The following is a 27,710-nucleotide window of genomic DNA, read 5'->3' on the forward strand; positions in this document are numbered from 1 at the left end:
AACAGAAGCAAGTTGAGGCAAGGAGCCCAGATATTCAGCTGACAGGTTTACAATTTTCAAGGGGATTTTAGATCATGTCTGTGTGGACCTCCAGGGAAACCTACACATCAAAGGCAGAGTAGCACTCTGGGAGGTGATTAATCACCTATGATAAACGTCAAACATGTCAAAAGTGTGTGTTTCTCCTCTGGATGTGACCTGACATGATGTCGCTGGCAAACATCAGATAGAAGTGTCTGAGACTCCTGACGCCTTGCAAAAGGACCTCACGTGGAAAAGACGATATTTCCTCTGTGAATTATGCCCAGTGTGTAAACATGAAGCGAAATGTGTGCAAAGAAGAAACATTCACTGGAAGCTCTATGACAGCTTGAGTGTTGCATCCTCTGATACAAAGCCCACAAGCAGAAAAGTCTGAGTCCCACAAAAAACTTGTTCTTTTATTCAAAATTGTAAAATGTTTCATAGTCCCTCTTTTGACCTATAAATACCATTCAAATGTAACAATCCACAAAGGGAACATCATTGTTTTAAATGCTAGCAGTTCAGTTAACCCAAATGAGCTGCAGACACTGCTCTATTTTAATGACCACAAACCAAAAGGGTTGTTTCAATAGCCAGTTTAATGTTGAATCCAGTAATACGTTTGTAAAATACCCAGTTTCATAAAAAACAGTACAATATCTTTTCAATTCTCTTCTCTTTCCATCCTTTTTTTATTTGCAGAGAAATGTAAAAACTTATTATCTGAATGTCAGTTTTAAAGTTGAGGTTTTCTTTAAAGCAGAATGAAATTCTTTCTTTCTTGGCACAAGGCAGCAGATCAAGCTGGAACCAGAGCACTGACATTCTCTAACCTTATAAAGTTGTTGTAAAAACATGTTAGTGAACAGTTGCCCACTTACACACCCAGCAGACATGGAGCAATATTAGCATTCAGCTGGAGTTGAGTTTCTGACAATCCGGTGATAATATTTGATTCTGAGCTCAATATTCTCTCTCCTTTCATCTTTGCTTTGGTCTCCACCAACTCCTGAAGGAAGTATCTCACTCTCCAGCCGCTAAACGTTCTGCCACAGAGTCGCTAACTTTATCTGTCTGCTGTTTTGTTTTGTGCTGGGCAGGTCATGAACGGTGGGTTTATCACAGCTTTTCCCCTGCAAACAGCTGTAGCTGGAGACAAGGTTGATGAGATCAGTGAGGGTGAACAAAAATAGCAAAGATGACGGAATTTAAACTAAAACAATAGCTGAAAGGCCCTAAAATGCTCCATAAAGAGCTATGGCAAACTCCAGGGATAGTGTATATATATATATATATATATATATATATATATATATATATATATATATATATATATATATATATATATATATATATATATATATATATATATATATATATATAAAGCTAAACTGAGATAACTTTGATAATAGAGCATATTTAAAGCAACCAGTCACAGCAACTCCATGGTTCAAAGGCAAAGCACCTTGACAGCTGCTGTAACACATTTCCCTCTGTGAATGATCCAATCACTGAAAAGTGCCACGAAAAGAACCAAGAGCCTTGGAAAAGAGACAAATCTTTACCTCAAACCACCAGCTAAACAGTATCCTGGGGTGCTGGAGGAATGCGACACCAACACAAAGTGATACCTGGAAAATCACTGTCAGGCATATGCTAACATCCAAGCATTTATGTAATTATTGGTGTTGGTCCTTAAGGTACCAGCTGGGGAATTTACTGTGTGAGGTTATTAGTTCCACTTGGAAGAGGAGAAAGAGCTGCCTTTTGCAAGCTTGCCAATTTTTGTGAGCATTGTGCGTCAGGGGAAGGATAACACAAGAAAAGTGAGGGGATGAGGGGGGGTGCCTAGCTAAAGGCATACTTTCATTGCACTCTATCGCATGGATTCAAATACTAGAGTTACAGCTACATCCAGGGATTTAAGATACTTTCATTACTTTCACTCACTTTTACTGTGTTAGGAATCTTTATTTTTCATGATTCAAAATTTACGAGATCTTTGTTGTACAGCTGAAATCACTTCCCATCTACTTTTCCTACTCAACTAGTGTTCACTACCAAAGACTAATCTCAAACTTGTCTTTGAGCTGCAGGCATGTAGCAAATTAACAGCACAGAGCACAGCTTCACTGCAGTGCTTCAGTTGTCATGGATGATATGAGGAGCAAAAATAGCCCAATGTGATTAGGCTGGAGCAGGGACGGTTCAGCTGTTGGTGGAATGCAGAGTAAAGAGGGCTGAGGCCTGAGGAATCCATACAGTGTGAGAGACGGGGAGTCTGACTGTATTAGTATATCTAAAACTGTGTTGTAATATATATATGTGTGTGTGTGTGTGTGTGTGTGTGTGTGTGTGTGTGTGTGTGTGATGTGTAATATAGTAATAGTGCACTGTACAAATAAAGCATTCCAAACCACTGGGACCAGGTGACTGCTTCTAGATCAGATGTTAATCCTGATGTAATGGTGCAAATGGAGAGTTCTTTTGATGGTAGTCGTCTTAACTGCACTGGTAATTACAAGTACGACACAGCCAGTGAAAACAGCTGTACAATGTCCTAGGTGGCTCTGGACACCCTGATTAGGTCATTGTGACATCATCAGGGTTACTGCAGTTTGAAAATTTCAAAGAACACTGCACGAGACCTAGACCTGCATCAAAAACTGGGGATGGATCAAGTGGTGTTTGCATGCAGGAATTTATTTTAGAATGAAGAATGAAGTTTCATTGTTCTGTCTGTACATGTATGTGTCTGAATGGCAAAGTTACTTCTAACCTCCGGGATGCAACTTCCCCTCAAGATGTGTTGATGCAAAAGCTTTTAAATTCAATGAGTCCAATGTCTGATGTGAATAACCCATATTATCACTGTCACTACTCTGTGACAACACAAATAAGATCAATAGGTCCCAATGGCATGTTTTGAAATGAGAAGAAAACTAACACTGAGGAGGGAGGTAAATTAGATTGGCCAGAGTGGAGGCAAAGATAAGGATATGGTTGAGAGGCATGTGCCGAAGGTATGCCAGATAAATGTGAGATTAAAAGAAACTGGTACATTTCTTTTATATGTAGTCTACTTCCATTTTCCAAAAAACTGGAAAAAAAATAGGGTGGATGTGTTGCTGCAGATGCCAACGCTTGATGAAGGGCTTCTGTGTTTACATTCCCAGGGTCCAGCACTACCTCATAGTCTCCTTTGCTCGTCTTCTCCGTTCTGTGCTCCCTCCCTTTCACAGTTGACTGAGTGACAACTACCCTTTGAAATTAACTGAGATGGGCGGTGGGGCCAATTAAACTTTGTTACCCTCAGGCAAAACCAAACTGTGCTCTGGAACAAGCATTACCACGAGAAGCTGCAGATCACAGTGCGGTGATAGGGAAAGTCTTTTATGAATAGCTCGTGTGTGAGGTAAAATTTTAATATGCAGAGGACATATAGGCAGGCATGGATCCATCTGCGTGTCGCATGAATATGCATTGGGGAGGGGGGGTGGGGGTGGGGGGGGTTGAGGCCAGGTCTGAGCCAAAGAGCTGACTGCCTTCCTGTCTCGCTCTTGCTGCTCCACAGCAGCAGCCAAGCTCAAGTTTGTGTTGGCAGCGACTGGGCACTGTCGGATGATTCCAATTCATGCTGTGTTCTTGCTCTCTCTCATGCACACACACACACACACACACACACACAAAGGGAAACACACAACTGTACACTAAAACGCACAGTCTCTGACCTCCCACACTCACACACCACACATCCCAGATGGACTCGAGCTTTATGTATTTTCTGCAATCAAAATTATCCTCAGATGATATTCATGGATACCACACACGTTTACATATCCCTCTCTTCACACAGTTTTTTCCAAGTGTGTGAAAGTATATAAGAACTCATGGTGTCTGCAGTGGTTTCTGGCAGAAGGCCAGACAAAACAAGGCAGTAGAAATAGTCTGCTGCTTGACCATACTCCCTTATGGACACTGGATACACTCTAGATCTACTAGATCAGGCACAGCGCATTGCAGTGATAAAAAACAACAGCTGCTTTAAACACAATATCTGCAATCAGTCATTGCTGAAAGCGAGTGAGTTGTGCTCTGACCGAACCCTATCAAAAACACATCAAAACAGCACATCCTGCCTGCACAGCCCTGACACTACGCTGACTGTTGAACTGTGGACTTTGTAAAAGCTCTCGAATGACAGCACAACAATTTAAAATATCAACAGAAAATGGCTGTAACTACATTTCAAAATGACAATCACGAGTCAAAGATGCGCTGAAGAAACAGCATCTCTTCAGTCACAGTTTTCATAAGAAACTACTTTCACATGGTAAATTAAATTAAAGTGAGTACTCCAAACTAAAAATGCTGGAATTTAGTTGCAATAAAAAAAAAAAAAAAAAACAAAAAAAACAAAACACCTCAGTGAAATCCTAGGAGCTAAATATGAGAATGCAGAGTACACACTGCACACACTGTACACACACGCACACATGCACACACGCATGCATGCACACACACACACACACACACACACACACACACACACACACACACACACACACACAAACCACATTAAAGTGACAGTGAAGCTGCATTAGTTCCAACACTACTCACAGTCTTTTCAGTGCTGGCAATCCAAGAAAAGCGCCTGGCTCAATACGACTGATCATGTTACTCCGCAGGTCCCTGTGGAGGAAAAAAAAAAGAATTGGAATTGTAGATTATAAACAATAAATTCGTGAAAGTGGAACAATTTTGCTGATTAATTAACCATTAAAGTAATTCTTTTAAGCAAAAATGCCTTTTCTTACACTTCTGTGACAGTAAACTAAATACCTTTGGGTGTTTGGTTCTGATCAGATAAAACAAGATGTCTGAAAACATCACTGTCCCCTGGGCTCTGGGAAATTTATGATCAGCATTTTTTTTTTTCCACCATTTGCTGACAAAACAGCAATAATAATTTTAGTTCATTATGTATTTGCATAAATTCAGTTCTATGCTGAGTTTATCAGCAGTAGCTCACAATTAGAAGGTAAGGCTTATGAAATATGAGCAGACTGGGCTCAATATTGTGCAAACGTTTCCTTGAATATTCAAGGCTACGCCACCATCCTTTGAAAAGCCCATTTCAGTATGCAAACATCACATTGACAGGCAAGTGACGGTGACAAAGAGGGACTTGCAATCTGTGACATAATGATACAAATGCACCCGTAATAACATGGTTAATACACAGGTGAGTGTATCTTGCACGTGCATGTTTTTATTCAATGAAAACATCTGACCCTTAAAAGAGCTCTTTAGCTCTTTGAGACACACACACACACACACACACACACACACACACACACACACACACACACACACACACACACACACACACACACACACACACACACACACACACACACACACACACCCCTCCCTTCAGGTTCAAAGGCTTGCGGTCACAGAATTCCTGCAGTGCTCACCTGCGCTGGCACTACCTAGTCACTCATTACAGTGGAGGTTCAGGCGGCTTTCCAGTCGCCACCTGAACCCACACAAAGGGCCTCTGGGTAACTCTGACCGTTTGATGTCAAGGAGCTGTCATCTGAACGAGGGTAGGTGGCCACAGATAAGTCATAGACAAAAAAATCTAGGGCTTGTTCAAGCTTTTGATGTTGGCTAGGAGAGCTAGTGCAGGAGTGGTGAGAGAAAAATGAGAAGGCAATACTTATCCTAACTTGACCCTCATAACCAGTGAGAGCCAGCTTGTATGGGGCACACAAATGTTGAGTCTGCTCATTTGCTTGTTTCTGCAAAAGCTAATTTATTTCAGTGTAAGCTTTGCTTGCAGATGCAGTTGTTAGAGTTGAAGCAAAGCAGGACACAAACACAATAAGCTGCCTTCTCCATGAGTGAACTGATGAGTCAAGAGAAAAGCTCTTCTGCGCTACCACTGTTTGACTCACTGGTCAGATGTGCAAGCCACAAAACTAGCTTTAAAACATCTGACAGAGAACAATGCTGCGATCGGTGCTGGTGAAACATTATCGCTCTCACTTGTGTTCACCCAACATGAGAATTACTTCTATTGAATCCAAACATTTTAAGTAAATGAGTAAAAGCAAATGAAGTTTTGCTGTTTTCAAGTTTCAGTTTTATCAAGGATGTTTACAGAAGCTCTGACTTTTAAAGGAACACAGTAGCTGTGTGATATCTGCTGGTGATTTTCACAGATTTCAGTCAAACAGGGTAAATGTGAAACTGTCCAGAATATCCACTACTACCAACAACAAAACTAACTAGGAATAAAATATAGGGAGTCAGAGAGAAGCAGTCCATGCTTAACCATCCATAACTGCACTTCAGAATCCAAAGACCACTGACCACACATGGCCTGGCACCTTTTAAATCTATTTGCAGAGAAAAATGCCAGGTTTTCTCAGCATGCTCACATTGAAATAGCTGGCTGAATATTTCCAAGTCTGTTCCAGAGCTGTTCTTGAACTGACGCCACACCAAAGGCTAGTTTTGCAGCTGTTGCCATTTTTAGGGGCACACATACTGTCTTCCATAGGTGTTTTCATATTAAAATTAAAATAAATGTGACATGGAATAACATTTAATTGAACTCCTTCTCCCAGGTTTGGGATCATTTTCTGGTGGAGGGTTATATATAGAGGTTCTTGGCTTGAGACTGACATTCCCACAAAGAAAAGAGAAACTAGTAGTGTTAAACAAGCCCCCAGATGAACAGAATGATGGATGGCTCCGTGTTAAAAAGAACCTATTAAAAAAAAAAGAGATATTCTCAACTCCAAGTCGGACTATGTAACTTTTGGAGGCAACAGCAAGCAATTACAGGAAAATAGCACTTTAAAATTCCCCTCAATTTACCAAGATTCTCTTGTGTCAGAATAATGCCAACTTTACCCTTTAAAGTCATTATTTGTCATTCTGACTGACAGCAAAACAGAAAACTACAAACATGTCCCTCCGTGCAGTACCATGTGTTATACATCTATATATTATATCATATTATGAATGTTTGCTAATTTTAGCCAGAGTTAGTAGCCACATATGGTCATACCAGACCGAGCAAGGCTGCAGCAGCAAAATTACTGAGTATACTGAACTGTGCGAGGGTGCATTTTATTTTTTATGAGTTCGGCCTTTATCTGTAAAAAGAAGATTGTGTTAAAAAAAAAAGTTACATAGTCTCGCTTTAAGCCTACTGATTAAACAAATTAGAGCCTTGTCCTCCTTTCAAACATGTACTAAGAGCACTACAGCAATGTCCATCTCAAACTAGCTTTATATTTATGTGTAATTTCCTTACACACTTTCTTCACAAGTATTGTGCCATTCGTGAATAGACAACAATCAGTTCTTCAGAAAACACTACACACTAGAGCTGTTATCCTCGCTCCGTTTGCCACAATAAGCATTCCTCCACTGCAGCGGATTTAGCAAGGAATTAGCATGTTGACAGTCGCCTAGCTTGGCTCCTATTTCTATGAGGAGAGTGATAATGGGGATTCTGTGTGGCTTATTTCCAAGCAGGGACACCTTTTGCCCCGACAAAACACAGCGGTCTCCACAGTTACTTTGCGATTTCACGCAGAGTGCCAGATAGGCGTAATCGATTCTCTACCCCTCTCTGGCAGTCACAGCCAGCTGCTGTCCCAGTCTTCACGACTGCAAATACAGGCAGTCCAAATGAAGGAGAGTTTCTTTGTGGACTAAGAAAAAAAAAGCTGTGAAGGTGGAGGGAAGGAGGGGTTGAAGATGGAGAGCCGCAGTGCATTCAAACAGATTCATGCAGCATGTTTTTTTTCTTTCTTCCAGAGTTTGAGGAGAAAAGAAGGGGAGTGTGACTGAAGGTGGGAGGGCGGGAATAGGAACTTTTTAGAAAGGGAGAGGCTTCAGCATGCAGAGTGTGTGTGTGTGTGTGTGTGTGTGTGTGTGTGTGTGTGTGTGTGAATGGTACTGTTGACACCTCCAGCCTTGGCTTGGCCTCATTACAATGACAAAAGCAAGCAAGCCATCGAGCAACCTCGGTTCACTGGTTGAGGGTGGACGGGAGTGGGGTGGGGTCTGTCTGAGGCACAATGGGAGCTGCTTTTGGAGGTAAACTTGCCTCTGGATTGATGCAACGACAGGCAGAACAGTTTATGGCCAAATCAACTGGCCATTCACAGACAAGGCAAATAAGTGCCTTAAAGGCTTTCTTGGTGGAGAAAGATCAAAGCTTTTTTAAAGCATTCAGCACACAGCCTCTTTTTTATCCTGTGCTCTAAAGACTAACATCTGAGCCCACAGGGAATTTTTCTGCAACTCTATAAACAATCTACTCTTATCAATGCGGGAGTCAACTCAAGAAGAGTCATGCAGGAGAATTTTACACAACAAATTATGAACACAGAGTATAAAGAGGAGGAAATACTGCAGGCACTTTACACCAGGAGAGTACAAAATCAAACTTTGCAAGCATGGCTGCAAGCACGTATCAGCAGGGTCCAAGGGGAATGAAAGCAGTAGAGTCACATGCTGTATTTATCATGCAAGTCTAACAATGCCAAAATTGACTAAAAGAGGTCAGGAGAAGTTTGCTAAAATATATATTATTCTAGCAAGTAGTATGGTGTGTGAAGAATAAATTCAATGGGGATCAGTGATCAGTGATCAATATTTGAACCTAAATCTTCTAGTTGAACTAACACCACAAGGCTGAATGTAGCCTTTATGGGCTCATATACTGTCTAGATTTCTGGTCTTTTTAACCAGACTGAGAAGAATGACAGGGGAAACATGCCCTTAGAATTCCATATCAATGCAGTCATGTGTTATTGTAGCCTTGGGTAAAAGCACGGCCATTAATGGTCTGGTTATTTTATCTGCATGAGGCCATTCCAGAGTGATAAATCACCCATGGCCCATATGTGCAGGCCCACAGCGATTTTCTTGAACTCTCTGCAGGAAGGAAACACGGGTGATGACAATCTCATCTCCAAAGGCAGAGTCGCATGGCATGACCAGCATCTCTCCTTTGTTTAAGGAAGCCCAGAGAGCGTACCCACATGAACCAATAAATGTCTTCACCATGTAGGACTTCTTTCCTTCTCTCACTTCTTTCCTTCTGACAAAGAGCAGAGACCTTGTAGACTTTGTTAAATACTAGCATTGCTAAATCCTGGAGAAGCAATCAGGTTGTCAATGTGTTACTCCTGTTAAAAAAAGTGGGCTCCATCCCCAAAATACCAGCCATATGCTGAGAGTATGTCACCAGGCAGACACCAACCAACCCTGGGGGCTATACCTATAATTAGCCTTTTCTAGTACCATCTCCAGTGTTCCACCATGGACTGATATACTTGACTGAGGGTAAGTACTGCTTGGATGCCTTCTCATTTTCTATGACCTGGATGTTCCACTGGCATGAGGCCAAAGTGTGTTTTACAAACCTCCTGCTCCACAAGCCAAAGCTTCACTTGTGGAGTGATGGATGGCTCCTGCTAATGCACTTGGGAATATAACGTGAAATATGGTGAAGGTATTTCACTGCAACATAAAGCCCATTGGTGATTTCTCATGGATACACACAACCTAAATATCTCCATTGCAAGATGGAAAAAATGACTTTTTAAAGATCAAATTTTTTTTTTAACAAGGGTGTGAATTTTAATCCAAGCACTAATTTCAACTGTTAAACCATGTTTCACTTTGAAATGTGCAGGAACCAATAGCAAAGAAAAAGTTTAGGCATGACTGTTGACGCTGACACATTTATGCTCACGCAAATCACGAGTAGAACAGGGAAAATAATGATACTTACAATTTTTCCAATGTAGACAATCCAGAGAAGGATCCATTTCTCAGTTCTTGAATCTTATTGTTGTTTAAAATTCTGTGGAGAGAAAAATATGTATAAATGCCAAGCAACAACAACAAAAAAAACAAAAAAAAAAACAAATGAATTTAAAAGCAGATGAAACAATTAAGACTAAAATCCATAAAAATATTTTATTATTATTATCTTGTGAATAGCTTTATGAAAAGAATTAAATATTTGTCGGTAGCTAAAGTATTTGTCAACTTATCACACCAAGTCAAATTTAATATAGGCCTATATTTAATGTCTGACACAAACAATTTTCAGATAGAAAAACCAGCCACTTCACTCAAAACATCAGCAAGGAATGTGTGTTAATTAAATTGTGAAGGTGGATTCAAAAGGATCTAGTGTCTTCTTCAGCAGCAAGTGAAATGGTGCCACACTGCTACTTGTTGACAGATAACAATATTAAGCCTCACTCTTTGTCCTCCAGCCACACTTTAGCCTCCAGCCACAGAATGTTACCCCGCTGCCAGGAAAAGATCAGAAGAAAAACAACTTGAACTTCAGCCAAGCGCTTTCTTTCATGTTAAAATGGCTATCATCTGAGCACTCTTGAGACAGGTAGCCAAAATGAGATAAAGTGTTATGAAGCCTCTCTGAGTACAACAGCTGAACACATCATATCCTGATCTGTAGCAGCAGTGACTCACGGGTGATACACTTGCAAATTTTTTCTACAACCACCACATTAAGCTCATGTGTATTTTGTAAATATCTAATTGTACAAATTATATTATTCTCTATCATTCATCGTTTTCTTAAGTATTTGATCCTGACATTTGCCATGCACTGACAATTTCTTCTCTTGCACTGTCCACTTCGCTGCTGTAATGCTGCAAATTTCCCCACTGTGGGACTAATAAAGGCTGTGTTAATCTTAATGTGCTTTGACAATAATAAATCCATGTTTTTCATCAAACACAAGGTCACCTTAAATCTAGCCATGAACTGGAAGAAAATCAATTTACTGCAGCCCAAATTTTTTACAGCTAACACCTGATCAAAGGCAATGCAATATGAGGCAGCACACATGCACACCACACACACAAAAAAACACAAATACTAAGAAGATATCCTGAGGTACTCCTTATAAACCCCTTTCAATTCAACATTTTAAACTTAATCACCACCAAAAGTCAAAGAGCTGAGAAAATCTTCAAGTCCATGTGTGAATTCTTGATTGCTTCCTCCCTTGGTAATAAACCAGACTTTATGATCCAGTTTATTCGTGGTGCACAGCACAAGCTGATTCACTGCGTACAAAGCTGCAAAGTCAAGCTCCACTTTCTGCATCCATGTCCCCGAGAGTTAAAGTCTTCTCTTCCAAACTACTCCCAGAGGATCTGGGAAATGTATAGTGTTGTTAACTCCCAGCAGAAAATCCAAGCAGGGACTTGTGGTTAGCATGTTTCTGGCCAGCAGGGAGGGGATGTGGTGGTGGGTGACATACATGCGAGTGGCACCCACAACCCAGGGCCAGATTGGAGTCATTATGGGGTGTTGAGGGGTTGTTTTATTACAGGGTTGGACAGAGGAGGCTCAATGGAGATTTGCTGCTTGGCCCGCTGCCGCAGAGAGAGAGAGAGAGAGAGAGAGAGAGAGAGAGAGAGAGAGAGAGAGAGAGAGAGAGAGAGAGAGAGAGAGAGAGAGAAGAGAAAGAGAAAGAGAAAGAGAAAGAGAAAGAGAAAGAGAGAGAGAGAGAGAGAGAGAGAGAGAGAGAGAGAGAGAGAAACAGTTCCCGCATCCGCCGCTGTGTTTTGCAGCCTTGTGGATGCTGAAATGGCAGATGTTAAAACGCAATGATGTACAAGACTGCAAATTCTATCACTGCGTGCGTACACATGATTTGATGATATAGGCAGAAACGCTGGGCCCTCCAAGATTGTGGTCACAAAAGTCTCATTTATAATGAATATCTGGCATACCAAATGAATGCATTTACCATGAGGGCTCTGTGATTTCAAGAATGTGGTTCTCAATCAGCAGAATATAGGGGATGGACAAAAACACCTTACAATACAACCGCTCGGCAGTAAACACCAGTTTGAGGAAGCTCATAATATTTGGGAGCTGATGCAGCAGAAATGAAGGCAGCATCTTCATTTTATCACATACACCAAATGCAGCAACAGATGCAACGCTTACATTTGGATGGACTGCACTGACAACAACCTTTTCACAGGCCAATTTACAGAGGTACAAAGAGAGCAGTCAAACTGCTACATGTTGCAATGTGACAGGAAAGTATGGCACATCATAACAACATGTGCCTCCGAGGAAATATGTAACAGCAAAGACAAGGAGTGGTCGCAAGTACACGCTCATCATTATTGACATTACGTTATTTGAGGTTGCAAACAGTGTGAACAGGCCTTCCATCACCATGGAAAGTTGTATAAATAGGTTTACAGAGTCGATTATGGATTTAAAACAACATGTCTTGGGAATCACATTATGACTCTACAGGTTGTCAAAATCAATCTGTGGAAGCAACTTCTCTTGAGAGCCATGAAGACTTATCTTGACCTATTTCACTAGCTCTGCCCCACCTATTCCCCATGACAGGAGTGTGACCTTGGCGTGCTGGAAACTGCTTTGGCTGCAAAGACTTCTTTACACTGTTACATTGGTGACAAAGCAATACTATAGTGTACTATACAAGAAATATACATATAGCAAAGACTCAAATCTGCATGGCGATCATGGCCATTCAGCCAACAGCATCTCATAATGCCCTCAGGATGTCTGTAGCTAGACCGTCTGCTTCCTCGCTGTCTGTCTCTGGATGTCGGCCTGAGGTCTCCAGACTAGAGAACCGTCTGTGGAATTTCTTCAGGCAAGGCCTCAAACGATGAAGGAGGGGAGTCTCCCTTATCTTGATGCATAGATAAGACCTGCTTGAGCTCAGGCCAAGAACAAGCTGCAGGGGGATATGACCAAATCTTACATCCTGTCTCCTGATACAGATGCTATAAATCTCTGTGACATTTATGGAAGAGCCGTCTGAAACTGGAATTTCTACTCTGAGTAATATAAAATGCTGTGGCCTAGATTTCATTTTGCCTTGAAAATGAGTAAACATGACACTGTTGAAGGTAGTCTGGAGTTATTTTTCACCTAAGAAAATACACCTTTGAAAGCATATGTCTCTGGCTGTGGGCACATTATCCACAGAGGGACCAAAATATGGCCAGCCACTACACACTCCCCTCACAGGCACAGAGCATTTTAAGAATAAAGCTAATCGCTGCTCTTGCAGCACTTTCTTTACGCTCAGAAGGCTTTCAGACAAAGAACTCCCAAGAGCAGAGAGCTGTAACTCTTCAACAGGTTTTGAAATAAGTTTTAGGCTACAGTGGAGCTCATAAAATCCCTTCTAGAGTGACTTCCTCTGACTACACTGGATGGAAAAGTGGGCCTCAGCTCAGGTGGAAAAGGGAAATGATTCAGTGGCTGAGGTGGTGCAGCGTGCCAAGGTGATTCTTGCAGTTATCTGGGGCTTTCTTCTGCCACAAATGATCCAAGATTGAAAACATGTCTGCAGCATTTGGATTTATTTAGAGAAGGAGAGCCAAAGGGTAGAAAAAGCGTCAAAATTCTTTGTTTTATATGTCACTGTGGAAATATGAAGTCCTGTAGAGGATCTCACTTCCATTTGAGCGAGCTAAAAGGTCGTACAAGCTCTTTTCTAAGTCATAGGCCTTGCAATATCCTCTTTCACCATCTGACAGGCCAAGCCATCAGAGCAAAGTATTCACCTTATAGCTCTCTGGATGAATGGAAAAATGATCCCACCACGCAAACACCAGGATAAAAGAAGATGAGTAATAAAATGAACACAGACCAGAAGGTATCACACAGCCTGAGCTCATGTCTACAAACTAAACTGAATTGCTTTGTCTGGGATTAACTGAGACTTGGGGCAACCTGGCACAGTCAAAGCTCAACAGCCCTGCGAAATGAAAGGCTGTGAACTGACTAAATGTGCAGCTGTCGGTGTCTCGCCTTTGGGATTTTGCTTTCTTCTGCAAACACTGCAGAACTACTATGAAAAACACAGGAGTCCTCCCTTAGACCAATGGTTTGCCTGGAAAGCAACAAAAACAAATCCTCTTAGGACATGCATGACAGCAGGCACCTGTGTTCTAGTTACACAAGCACATCAAAGGCTCCCAGCATGACATGTAGCTTTTTAAAGCTGGGGGAGAGTAAACAAATGAAATGATTGACTCAATACCAAACTTATGTGTCTGAAATCAAAAGTGAGGCTGCGCCACAAGTCTAACCCGAAGCCAATGAATTCTCAAGGAAACCAGATGAGACTGTAACCCTAACTCCCAGTTTGCACTGCTGTAAAACAAGACTTTTTACTGCACTCTGACGTGTCATGAAACTCAGCACGCTTTTCCTGCAGCAAGGGAGGAAATCCCTGCTTTCTTCCTGACATTAATCCTGTGTTGCTCTGTGCAGCTCAAAACCAGGTGCGCTTATTTGCACTGTCCAACCCAGGTGCTCCTGTGAATGGATCCTGATTACACAAAACAAGCCCTGTAAAGAAATATGAGCCGGGTGAGTACAGAAAGCTTAAATATAGTTGGTTCCCATCTGTGTGGGTATGTAGGATGAAACTTAAACAGGTGCACAGAAATAAATGCTCATGCACACACCCATACAGACGACTCACACAACCTGATTTATCCGTCTGTGTGAGGCAGAGGTTAAATTCTCCCCCTTGTATTTCAGACGAGGCCCACACTGACATGGTAGGACAGGCCAGCTGTAAACACATTTGTGTCACTTCCTCTCGGATTACTTAGGCATGCCGTATCATTTGGAGAGCATAAATGCAGGGAATGCATCACTCATGTTTTTCTCCACAGAGAGGCATTCAGAGCAGAACTGCACTGAATAACTACATGCATTCAATATGAGGGTAAACTAAGACCAGCAGTCATTCAGGTCTGGTCAAATAATGGCTACTTAACTGTGTAACTGCTCATATGCAGTCAAGTATGGTTGAAATAGAAGATAAGGTAACACTGAGAGCCATCATGTGACAGTATCTGGGGTAAATTTCCTGGCATGTAGTCAAACCCATTATCCCACTGGTTCAATGAGTTCACCATTGTAGTTGAGAAAAAACTTAAAGATGCGTGCTTGTGGTTCAAATTTTATGTTCTCTGAAAAGCCTGGGTTAAATCTTTAATTTGTTCCTAGACCCCTGGAGAGGAAAACAGGAAATCTTAAGTACAAAGAGGAGGAGGGGTGGGTAAGTATGATAAATGGAATAGGTCTCTAATCACACCTCGCTTCTACTGCTGTTTCTGCCGAGGCCTTTAATTAACAAACAGAACAAGGCGTGTCAACACACAAATTGGAAAACAGCCATATCGGGACAAGCGACGTAACATTACCCTGAAACCGAGGAGCTGAAAAACTTGGGTGTTTTTTTGTCTTGTTTTCAAAAGGGAAATTAGTTCATTTGGCTTAAAGGGGAGGTGAAAGAAATGTGAGATGTGATGTCTGCTGACATGAATACACCTTAGACACACAAGCCATTTTGATCCAGGTCTATGTGTTAAACATATTCTGAGAACAAAGCCACAGAGAGCCAAAGGACTGGCTGTAAAGGGTTCAACATCTAGAAACATTAAGATGCCAGTTTAGTGAAAGGTGTTACATTTCTTGAAAGTTCACTGCCGACCAGACCAGCTACATCCAGGCCACGGTCAACCCCACAACAAGGCAGTGGGAGAGCCATAAAACAGGACCACCACACCTACTGAGAGGGCTTGTCGCTTTTACAGGTCATAAATCAACACCTAAAAATTGCACAGTGAACATAAATTGCTGTTTGATTGCTACTCTTGTCAACAATGAATTGTGAGGAGGCTTCCACTTTCAGGAGTTTTTTAAGGAGTGTTTTGTTTTGTTTTTTTGTTGACATTTTCCTACAATGGATGATAAACAAGTGTCCAGAAATGCTAAAGAGGAGACTGGAAGGAATTCTAGAGATGGGCCCGATCCTATCCTATATCCGGATCCGGTCCGATATTGACGTCATTAACTATTCGGATATCTTCCATAACGTAACATGAGACACGTCACAGATTCAGATTCCATTCCACATTTTACCATGGTACCTGCGGCAACCTCAGTGTGTAACTGAGTGGGCAAATAACGTTAGCTTTTGGTTTGACTAAAATGTTGTTTGTTTGGAGATCGGTTAGGCTGGAAACCGCCGAAAAGTAAGACAGCTACTTGTAATGTGTGTGGAAGTACAGTCGCGTCGTACAATACAACCAGTTTAATCAAGCACATGCTGAGGTTTCACCTGAAGGAGCACCAGGAGTTCATGCTAGCTAAGAGACGAGACAACACCACCAGGCAGCAGACTCAGCAGACAACTCAAAGGCTAAAGGGACAGAGAAGTTGATCAACTTCATAATACTCGATGACCAACCACAATCTCAGTCGTGGAAAACGTCGGATTTTGCAGCCTGTTGGAGCACTTAGAGCCCAGGTATACTCTGCCATCCAGACACAGTTGTTGCTGCTTCTGCAATTGTCTTAACACTATTCAGTTGATGCAGCCGAGCTTTTTGTTGATGTTTATCATAAGTTTATTATCAGTTTTACACTTCAAATATTAAATTTGAATAAAAATTACAGACATTGCTGTAACAAATAAATTCCTTTGGAATGCATTTAAATTCAGTACATCTGTGTATATTTTGTGCTCTTCAAATAAGAAGTGAAGTAAAAGAGAAAAAAATGTGGATCAGCCTATCTCTAAGGAATTCCTAAGAGTTGCACTGCTCGCTGTCTGTGCTCCCTAATTACATCTTTCTTCTTCTTTGGAGGCTCTCCTTCACATTACAGTGCTTAAGCTCAATGCTAAATCATGAGGAACCTGGCTCACCCGCCAATCAATCACTGTCAGAACAAGATGACAGACTCCAAGCTCACCGAAAACATACAGATACGACAAATGTCGTGTCTAGACCATAACTAAAAGAGATCAGCATATTTCTGAAGATACCTAAGAGGACACTGAGATTATTAAAGACCACAAAGAGGAAGGTTGTATATTGTATCGAATAAAAAAAATAAATAAAGTCTACCTGTCATGAATGCCCATAATTATTCAAAGTAAAAGCTCTGGCCAGCTAATTATTTCAGCACTGTATGATTACTGATTCACAGATAGATGCTACTTGTTTGAGCCATGTAATTCAACACAGTGAGTAGACTGCAAGTGTAGTTAATGTTTGTGTTGGCGGAAAGCTTCAATATCAATCAGCTATTGACATAGTAATAGATGCAGCATCTCAGCAGATAAGTACAGGTTAGCACTTCTAGGTAAAAACAAAAAACATGGCCAACATTGTAGAGGTCTGTGAGGAGGAAATTGTTGGGATGTTCAGTGTTATAGACTGATGCAGTTTGTTTTACTGACAGGTCTCTTTGGTTTTAACACTCATTTGAGTGGTTGCCAGGTGTCCAGCTCCACCCAGGGTACACCACACTGCCTCATTTGGATCTTTTTGGTTTCAGTAATTGCTAAAATAAAAAGTCCAGGTCTAACACATACTTGCAGCACCATGCTCAACATGTGCTTGTGCCTACAATTCCCACACTACAATGGTGTGACTTCAATTAAATTAATAAATAAAACTAGACCCAGTGCACACTAATGGATTACCTAACTCAAGCAAATTTCAAACCTCTGCAAATCTTACTTTTTTTACCATCCTGAAATTACTACAAACAATATGACTTTGTTTCAGAGTAATGTACCTGCAAGTTGTGGTGAACAGGTTAAAACATGCAAACTCACTGCAATGGTCTTATCACTTGCAACTTACCAGCCATTCCTCTCCCTTTCCTTCCCTCCCTGGAGTCTATTATTTGCTTTCTACTCCTGCACCCTGGCCGAGTATTCTCATATTTCCCCCATCGCTCACCACCACCACAAAGAAAAGTGTTCTGAACACACAGCTTTGATTTTCTGACTTTTTTTTTACTAGTTTTTCTAATTAAAAAAACATCTTGTGATGAACACACTGTGATACACCAAGATCAAAACAGCACTTCATTAAATTAGGTACGACTCAAAAGTATGTCAAGAAAACAACACAAAAGCGTCAGCAATTTGCAGAAACATTTAAAGACTTCAATCCATGAGGTCATGAAAAGGTTTGAGGTAAATCTACTTGTGCGCAACCACTTGTGTCTGCATGTGTGTGTGTGTTTCTCAAGGGTGGCCACACAAATGACTAACAACTGCATTAATACCACTGGAGGCTGGTGAGGCCTACTGAAGTGTGTTATCAATGACAGTACGACCAAAACTAGATGTTACCCCATCAGACAGTGTACACTGCAGCCAGGAAAAGCATCACAGCCAATGAGCCATTACATCCATTATAATGCCTCGGAGATATGGTGAGAGAGGTGTCTTCCTGTGTATGAATCACAACACTACAGGAAGACAGGCGGTTAGAGTTACTTAGGATTTACATGTACACTATTACAGTATGCAGCTGTGAAACCATTATGTATGGCTGACATGGAACAGGCACAAATATAGCTTTAGTGAACTACTTGTCATGCCATTTTTGTCTTTTGAAATGTGAACACATTTTCTGATGAGGAATTTCCATCTAAAATTAGCCAATAGATAATTATGTGTAGATCTGAGCCTCATGTTCATGTAGTTAACAATTAGGCTAAGCTGTGTATTTAAAGGAATTAAGCACAAGAGATAGATGCTTAAGTCTTTGTATTGACTTCAAATACAACTATTTAGAAGTAAAGAAAAAGGGAAATATGGGGGATGTAGTTCCAACATGTAGCCACCAACACTGGATAATCACCTGGTAACAAACCTTATAGGAAGATTGAAGGTGTAGTGTCGGGAAACAGGGTCGGGTGATTGGCTGGGTGTGTTTTAACCTGGTAAAAATGAACGCATACTCACAGTGTGACTGTCCTGTTGGGGAAGGACTCCGGGGGTAGCACCTGATGGAGCTCCATGTTGCTGCACACCACTTTCTTTTCGGACGGCGAGCTCTTCGCAGTGCTTCTCGAGCGTTCATCATATGATTTGCAATCAGATGATACCGCGGAGCCAGCGCCGTCGACACTCAGCAGCAAAATCACAAGCAACTGCAACACATCCGCCCTCATTTTCACGGGCCACTAGAAAACCCCTCCAGCATTGGCAAAGTAAAGAATATTTCGATAGATATGTGGTCGGCACCAAGTGGCTTTGTTATAAAAGGGAGGCCCGAAAGACAGACAAAAATGCGACCTCTGCCAGTATCTTGTTTGGTTCAAGTGAGCCTTCCTCCTCCATTTCTCGCACGGCTTTCCCTTTGCTCGGCGGCATTCAGTCCGACGGAGGTGTCCTCCTTTGTTTGCCAAACGACTCATTTATATTTCCCTTCCCATTGCGGCGTGGCGTTCATTTCCTCCAACTCCACTAATCCACAATTTGCAAATGCTGAGTGTGTTCGCTGGTTACTAAATAACTTGCCCAGTTGTTGAGAGGTTTTCTTTGTTGCCCATAGCGTGGGTCCGAGTCGGTGTTGTCTTTTCCACGGGAGGCGGCTGCAGTCATCCCTGGTTATCTGCAGTCACTCCAGGCTTTTTAAAACACATACTTTCATTTTCCAAATACTTCAGACTATAAACTGAACCAAACAAGAGCGCGTAAACTTTCAATTCTCTGTTTTCCAGACACCAACAGGAAATAACTAGAGGAAAAAAAAAAAAAAAATACGAAAGCACAAAAACACCTTTACACCTCAAAGTGCGCTGCTCATGCTCGAAAAACAAAGTGAAACGCTCGACATCACTTGAAGAAAAGTATCTAAAGTGGTTGTTGTGTCTCTTTTAGTTTCCCGGTGTCTTTGGAAAGTTTTCAAAAGTAGCTCTGTGTCCATTGAGAAGTCCTCTTCCCATGGTCCTGCCCCGGGCTCCACTGTTGTCAATCCCAGAGGAATTCAAAGCACATCCGGTTTGTATTTCAAAATAAAACCCTCAGCAGAGGCATTGTCATCCGATACAGACATACACAGTTGCACTGCTCTTATCTCTGTACTCAAGTACTGGACAAATACTTTTTTTTAATGTAGCCTACCCGTGTTTGAGTACTTGAGTATTTCAATTGTGTGTAACTTCATTTTGAGAGGACACCATTCTACATTTTACCACATTTATTTCACAGTAGTTTATGATAATTTGCAGAATAGTCATTACATTATGGCCCCGCCTCGACTAAATGCTGCTTTCACTCAGGAGTTTTTATATTTTTATAAACAGTAGCAAACTTTGTCTTATGCTTTCACTGCTTTGTATTTGTAAGTACAGAACTTCAAATGAATGAAATAGTATTGTTACTTTTACAAAGGTAAACCATGTGAATAGGCTCACTTCTTCCACCACTGAGCCTCTCTGTTCGGCTTCCTCTAAACAAGGTTAGTTTAGTTTGCTATACACGAAGAACGAATGAGGAGCAGAAATCCTTATATCTTGTAGCCACATGAGGAGAAAATGTAGCCTTTCCCATTCATTTTCTGTGTCACTTCATTCTATGGAAAACTGGACCAAAGAATAGCACTGAAGTGATCACAGGCCGGGGAACTTCTGCCTTCAGGCTCAATGCTTTCACCTCCACTAGTCTATTTGCTTTCAGGATTTGTGAGCCTTGACGTTCATTGACGAGCAACCTTTGACCTTTTTTGTCAGCACAGGACGTAACATTGTTGCAGCGCAGCAAACAGCTGAATGAGTGATTTTCAGTGACTTTATTGCGAATAAATTCTTTTCATCTGATTTCCAGTCTGGTACAATGCAACATATCAAAAGCGACTCTAAATAAAATTCTATTGCTTCAAGAAAAGTTAAAAGGTTACACTTTTCACTGAATTTAATTAGATAAAACTGTAACGACAATAAAATAAAGTAAAAGTTGCCCGGGCACAGCGCAATTTTGACGTCCAACGACTAGTCGAGACGTCATCACGCAGGACTGTACCTTTCTTTGTTGCTTTCAAGTGCTCCTCGGTAGAAAGTAATGAGCACATCTTTCAAGGACAGTCAAAAGACTGACCCCTGTAATTAAAGCAGCTCTGACTGATTATTATTTAGCTACAACACGATTGGCTGTACTGAATGCCCAACAATCAACAGCAATTGCATTACTTCGTCTGATTTAGCAGCTTGATGTTCATATGTCTGAGGTGGCATCCGTGTTTCCAAACATCACATCTCGGAGTAGTTCCTGGTTGTGGGATTTTTATGCGCGAAGACGGGCAGTTTAAACAAGCAGTATTCATTGTTTTGAGCATAAGCCTTCAATTGGAAAAAACAAGACTGATAAAACATGTTCCCATGTGACTTTGCGTGGGGGGCGGGAACTGCTGCGTATCAAATAGAAGGTAAGGGATTAATGAATTGTTGAATACAGTATGTGAACTGGAGTAGCTCATGTGTTATAATGTAATAAACAAGGCCATAACGAGGACTTTAGTTAGTAAACATGTATTTTGTTGAACAATAGCTCGTTTCAAATTTGTTTTAATACTTTGGTCATGAAAGTGGATATCATTTAGTCTGGCATCTTCAGCAGTCGTTGCACATGCTGTTTGGGGATAACATGAACTCTGGCTGAGTTTATTGCAAAGCTTTTGTGTTAGATGGCATTAGACTGCACAGCCGTTCATGCTGTGCCCACCCATGTAAATGGTACACACCAAGACAATGACACACAAAACACAGTGATTTACTCAAACCAGACTCTGCATGCCTGATCATCATGTGACTTTCAGTTTTAACCAATAGGCCTAAAGACCATTATTACTGTTACTATTGCTATGTCTGCAACACCTGAACTAGCTTACAAGTCCCCCTGATGTAAGACTGAGAACACACCAAAGAAATATTACAAAAAATAACAGGGGTTTACTTTTATAATAGCAGAAAAATCACTGAAAAATTAAACCAACATACACTGGAATATCACATGAATATGATCCTTCAGGAGAGTAAAACTAGTGAAAGTCCCAGCAGAACCATAACAGTGTTTTTTTTTAAGTCAACACCCTCCCTACTTTTATAAAATGTGTTGAGGTGGCTGGCAGGCAGATGGCAAGGGACCGAGTATCTGGGACACGTTTTGTCACGAGAAAGGCAGAGTGTTTAAGGAGCAGAACGGAGATGTGGCCTGTAACAGCTACGAGCTGTGGGAGAAAGACCTGGAATGCATCCAGCAGCTTGGACTGACACACTATCGCGTGTCTCTCTCATGGGCCCGCCTCCTGCCTGATGGGACCACAAGGCGTGTCAATCAAAAAGGTATTTCCATATTCCTGTCTGACCCATGCTAGATCTAAATCCAAAACAATGAACACATTTTATTGGATGGTCCTAGTGCTGTTTTTCCATGTCGCCCATTAACAACATTACTGTCTAACTGTCCAACAGGTGTACAGTACTACAACAAGGTGATTGATGATTTGCTGGCCTGTGATGTCTCACCTATGGTCACACTTTACCACTTTGACTTGCCGCAAGCTCTCCAAGACCAGGGTGGCTGGAAATCACCAGCTATCGCGACCCACTTTGACAGCTATGCCAAGTTTTGTTTTCAAACATTTGGGGACCGAGTCAAACTTTGGATCACTATCAACGAGCCGCATGTGTGTGCCAAACTGGGCCACGAAGACGGCATCCATGCTCCAGGGTTAAAAGAACCGGGGGTTGCTGCCTACCTGGTGGGCCATAATATGCTGCGTGCACATGCCATGGCCTGGCACAGCTACAACTCCTTCTACAGGCCAAACCAGAAGGGTGCGCTGTCTCTGGCCATCAACAGTGACTGGCTTGAGCCGTTACGCCCAGATAGCAACGAGGACATCGCTGCTACTGAACGTGACCTTGCATTTACACTGGGATGGTTTGCCTGGCCTGTTTTTGTTACTGGAGATTATCCAGAAATAATGAGATCTGCCATCGACCTTCAAAGTAAGAAGTTGGGATACAGCGGCAGCTCAAGACTGCCAAGGTTCTCAAAGGATGAGCCTGCAGTTTTAGGCACAGCAGACTTCTTTGCATTGAACTACTATACATCCCGCAAAGTCAAGGCAGGAGGAGGATGCGGACAGATGTTGTGTATCAAGAGCGACCGAGATGCAGAGGAAGTTTTGGATCCCTCCTGGTCCATCTGTGGGGTTTCGTGGCTGGCTGTAGTCCCCTATGGCTTAAGGAAACTTCTTAAGTACATTAAGGTAAAATTATAGCTAAAATGTTTTTTCTGAAAGCCAGTTAACTTAGCCCACATCACTAAAAAGTTCTCCAAACAAGGCTCAACCACATCTTATTTTTTGACTGTGCATTTAATCAGTTGAAACGCAACGTCATTTTTCTTTTCTCTCTTAGCATCAAACTGGATTGACTGAGAAGACAAATCGCCTTTAACTAAACAAGGAGAACACTCTGACATTTGTTTAGTGTCTTACTATTGATTTTGTATGGAGTAATCTCCTTTTAACACCTCCAGAAACACACTGATGCTTCATTAGTGCTGTCACATTGAATGAAACAGTTACTTTGCTGAAAAGTGTTTGCAAACGAGCAATTTCCTGCTGTTGTGACTTGTCACAGACCATTAGTTTGAGCTTGGCACCGTTGAAATGCAGCTAAACGGCACACTGTAGACCAATCTGTCTCTCCCTGGAATGTCTGACAGCTGTGATGCCTTGTTTGACGATAATATTTGCCCCATGACTTTCCAGGACACTTTCAACAACCCAGCAGTCTACATCACAGAGAATGGCTTCTCTCAGATGGGCCCCCTGCAAATTGATGATATCCAGCGCTGTGAGTTTTACAAAGACACCATCCTGGAGGTGGCTAAAGGTAAAGGCTGGCAAATCTGTTCTGGAAAAATACAATAGAACAAACAAATAGCTATTAACAAACAAGTAGTAGAGTCAAAGCCTATAGGGCAAATTATTTTAAGGTTAATTGGTGACTCTAAATTGCCCGTAGGTGTGAATGTGAGCATGAATGGTAGTTTGTCTCTATATGTTCGTCCTGTGATAAACTGGCGTCCTGTCCAGGGAGTACCCCGCCCTCGCCCATTGTCAGCTGGGATTGGCTCCAGCACCCCCATAAACCTTGTACAGATAAGCAGTATAGATAATGGGTGGATGGATTTTGGAAACGTTCTTGATTTGATTTTAGTATCTATCCAGCAACTACTAAAGAAAATACTGACTGACAAATTTCCCTCGTAAAAAAACTAATATTTGCAGGCCCAAAGGTGCTTTGATACACCATCAACCCTCCTGCTACCACGGTGTAATTTGGATAGTCCAGCACCCTGTCACAAATACGGTATGCGAAGACTGGTTCCTGTAGCTTCAGACACTTTCCTGATTATACCTCTCTTCCCAAGACATCCTGAGGTGCATTTTATAATGTACCAAGCCCATATTTATTAAAGAATGTATTCACTTAATTGTCTGAACTGGACAAATTGCATGTTATTTCCTTAAAATTAAAAATACCTCAGTTTTGTTCGACACACCTTTGACGGGAACATTATTAGTGCAGTATGGACAAAGTCTTTTAAATTTTCAGGACACGTTTTTCAAATTTTGGTTGCATTGCAGGGGGATATATACATTTATCACTGAACAGGTTTTGCTTTAAATTCAAAACTAGGCAAACTACAATGATGAAAACAAAAACCTGGATGTGCAATAGAATTTTCCTGAGCTAAGACAACAGAAGAAAACATTTTAATTTTTATTTTTAATTGTTGTACCTTAGGGTTGTGGTGTTGCCCAAATGAAAAGCTGTTTATTTTGGCGCCACCATCTGGCCAGTCAGTGTTTTTTTTAAAAAAATTTTTTTTTTATTGCCAGGGAATATGAGAACGCTGGCTTCCAAATAATAGTGTGACAGTGAGCCAGCACGGACATGACAAGGACACTGAAGCAAAAGCAGCTAAATGGAATTTGGCCATTATTAATTTCATTACTTAGACTGGTGCTTTTCTTACTGTGACATGTGAACATGTTAAAAAAAACATTTTTACTGTCCAAGAAAAAGTTATAAGATGCTGCCTTTATCCATTAAAGGAATAGAAACCACAGTTAATGCTTGACTTAGCAAGGTGCTACCAGTTGATAAGCATAAAAACCATGCTTTTTCACTTTGTCTGCTTCAGAATACTTTATAATGATGTTAGCAATCATGATTTAGTTAAATGGCTATAGCTATCAATGCAAGGAGTGGGTTTGATTGGATTTTAGAAATAGGACTCTTGCATCAACTCGTTACTTCTTTCTGTTCATGCTTCTTTCCATGTTTTTGAATTTTGTGTTGTTCTACAGCTATTGACGAAGATGGAGTCAATGTCCTTGGATATTTTGCATGGTCGCTGCTGGACAACTTTGAATGGGCTGATGGATTCAGTGTTCGTTTTGGATTGTTTCACGTGGACTTCTCTGATGCAAAGCTGAGGCGAACCATATACCGGTCCGGACGGGAGTATGCAAAGATTATTATGAAGTGCAAGAGAACAACTGACGTACAATGACTGAGGAATAAAAAGAAAACGTTTTTTTTTTTCTTCTTTTTTTTTTTTTTAACACATTCTTAATTCTCAGTTTTTGCATTGTTGTTTTGTCAGGGAATAGTTCAACATGTAAGCTTACTTGGATGTCTTTATAGGAAATCTGACTTCAACAGAGGATGTAGGCAGAGTGTTAAGGTGATTCAATGCAAGTGTAACTTCGTATTATATCCTGCCTGGTGACAGCTCCTCCAAGGCAGCTGTGAGACCAAGCAGCTGCAGCCAGCTATATTGTATATGTCAGTGCTTAATAGCAATATTAATGGTGGTGGCGTTCTGAATAACAGCATTGTTTCACGACTCCGTAAGGGCTTGCAACTTGACGTGTTCTGGCAAGCTATCAACATGTCCAAGATCTTATCAATCCTTGAATCTACCTGTGAGAGTCAGATGAGTGTGTCTTTGATATAAGGCCACAGTAAGCAGCTGTATATCTGCAGCTGTGCATGGTAGCCTGAGCACACAGGAGGTTTCAGGTTGACTGGGCGATTAAAGTCGATGAGATGTAGTGATGCGGGCTTAAAGGCTATAGCCTTGTCAGTTCACCAAGTAGCTCAAAGCACCTCATCTTTATTTGGAATAAAGGTTCTGAACAAAGAGTGTCATGACTTCTTTGGTTAGGTTGAGTAAAATACTGTAGTTTGTTTCGAAAATCAAATCAAACCTTACAGTACATTTTACCATGCTTTTTTCATTCAACACGAAACAGCTTTACCACCCAAATCTATCACATGGGAAAGAACCCATCATAAGATAAGATGCAATAGTCAGCTGAGTTATTATAATGTTGCCAGGCTGCATGAAGCACACTTCAGTAGACTCAGAAGGGATGCCAGCTGAATGCAACAGATGTCCTGCCACAGGAAGAGAGTGGAATGCCATTTCCCTGGACAGCTGTGCAAACTCTCTAAGAGAGAGGAGAGGGAACAAGGCGAAGAGCCTCCCAGAGGCCTTCCCTTGATTCTTGGTGCTGTACTGTGGTTCAGGTAGGATTATTTACATTGAGTTCTGAACAATGCACTGTATCTACAAGGCTGGGATTGCTGTATTGATCATTTGGTTTTAGCATTAGTGTGTACAGATGTGTCTGATAGAAAGTTGGATGTTGTAGTTGACAGTTTGTGATGTTTTAGGGTCAAGTTTAAGGAAACACCAATTGAACATTCACGAACAGGATGCAACCCAGGGACTGAAGAGTGGTCTGATAGTGTGTTTGTGAGCCTACAGTGTCACCCTGTGGTATCAAAAGGAACTACACTTTTGAATTCAACAGCTCACTTTGCACTATACGGCACTTCACATGATGTGCTGCTTTGATTAATAAAATGCATACTGTTGGTGTAACAATAAACAACCAAAGCGACTCCCTAACCACAATACATCATAGATTTAACACAATTAATATTTATGCTCCGATGTGAAAGAAAATGTGATTTATATTCTGTGTTGGGAGACTTTGTATGCATTAATAAGCATGGTGTATCGTGACATCCAGTTGGCTGTGCATACTGTTTTCAACAGATGTGAATAATACCCTTGTGGCCCTCCTCCATCTATGTCAAGCCGAGTGAGATTCTCCTTTGTCTTATGATGAATAACAAGCTATTGTGAAAGCATGAATAATACCACTGCCGCTCACATTAGAACTTCTCTGCAGGCTGCTTTGAACACAAAGTTGAACCACATCTCACACTATTTCAACGCTAATGAAGTTCACCTAATATCTGTGGCTTTGTCAGAGGGTGCTGGTGGTCTTTAAATCTCTGCAGAGTCACGGCAACTGAGCGCAAAACAATTCTTAAAGAGATGTAACATGCAACTTGTCAGACACACGTACAAAAGGAAGTGATTAAAACTGAGCATGCTGTTCATGAAAAGCAACAACTGAGGATTCTCTTACCTGTGGAAGAGACAGAAATCTGAGCTAAAGCAGGTTTGAAGCATGTTTCCCATGATTCATCAGCGCAGCCTATGGGCAACTGAATTCCCAGCTTAGAGTTGATTAGTTATTCCACCAACTGTCTCCCAGTATTGATGGATTCCATCTTCCTGTAACACTGGCTCGAGGTAGCTGCATGGGTGAAAAAGGCACCACTGCTGCTGAATTGATTGAATGAAATATGAGCAAGAAGTTACTCAGCA

At 41.3% G+C, this 27,710-nt stretch overlaps 2 protein-coding genes across 3 annotated transcripts in view; one reads left to right on the forward strand and one right to left on the reverse strand.

Annotated features, from left to right (window-relative positions):
* The window catches only part of adgra3 (adhesion G protein-coupled receptor A3), a 30,141-nt gene extending 10,216 nt beyond the window's left edge, over positions 1-19,925 (reverse strand). The window contains exons 1-3 of the mRNA XM_071477621.1: positions 18,900-19,925; positions 9,854-9,925; positions 4,645-4,716 (exon numbers count right to left, since the gene is read on the reverse strand). Of these exons, the coding sequence (XP_071333722.1) occupies positions 4,645-4,716; positions 9,854-9,925; positions 18,900-19,108 (353 nt within the window). The 5' untranslated portion in view covers positions 19,109-19,925. The remainder of the gene's footprint in view (positions 1-4,644; positions 4,717-9,853; positions 9,926-18,899) is intronic.
* A 1,176-nt stretch (positions 19,926-21,101) lies between these two features.
* On the forward strand, positions 21,102-26,165 carry LOC139621289 (cytosolic beta-glucosidase). Of its 2 annotated transcripts, XR_011690977.1 has the most exons (6): positions 21,102-21,363; positions 22,055-22,279; positions 22,409-23,211; positions 23,719-23,842; positions 24,241-24,322; positions 25,327-25,464. XR_011690977.1 is itself a non-coding variant. In XM_071477622.1 (5 exons), exons 1-5 carry the CDS (start codon positions 21,309-21,311, stop codon positions 25,530-25,532), a joined length of 1,413 nt encoding a protein of 470 aa, XP_071333723.1. In that variant the 5' UTR covers positions 21,103-21,308; the 3' UTR covers positions 25,533-26,165. The 2 variants fall into 2 exon arrangements, 1 of the variants encoding a protein (XP_071333723.1); XM_071477622.1 differs by lacking the exon at positions 24,241-24,322 and having other exon boundaries at positions 21,103-21,363; positions 25,327-26,165.
* Positions 26,166-27,710: the final 1,545 nt, after the last annotated feature.

The sequence above is a fragment of the Trachinotus anak genome, unplaced genomic scaffold (genome assembly GCF_046630095.1).
Source record: "Trachinotus anak isolate AG129_WGS33_773 ecotype Australia unplaced genomic scaffold, CSIRO_AGI_Tana_v1 ptg000005l, whole genome shotgun sequence".
NCBI lineage: Eukaryota > Metazoa > Chordata > Actinopteri > Carangiformes > Carangidae > Trachinotus > Trachinotus anak.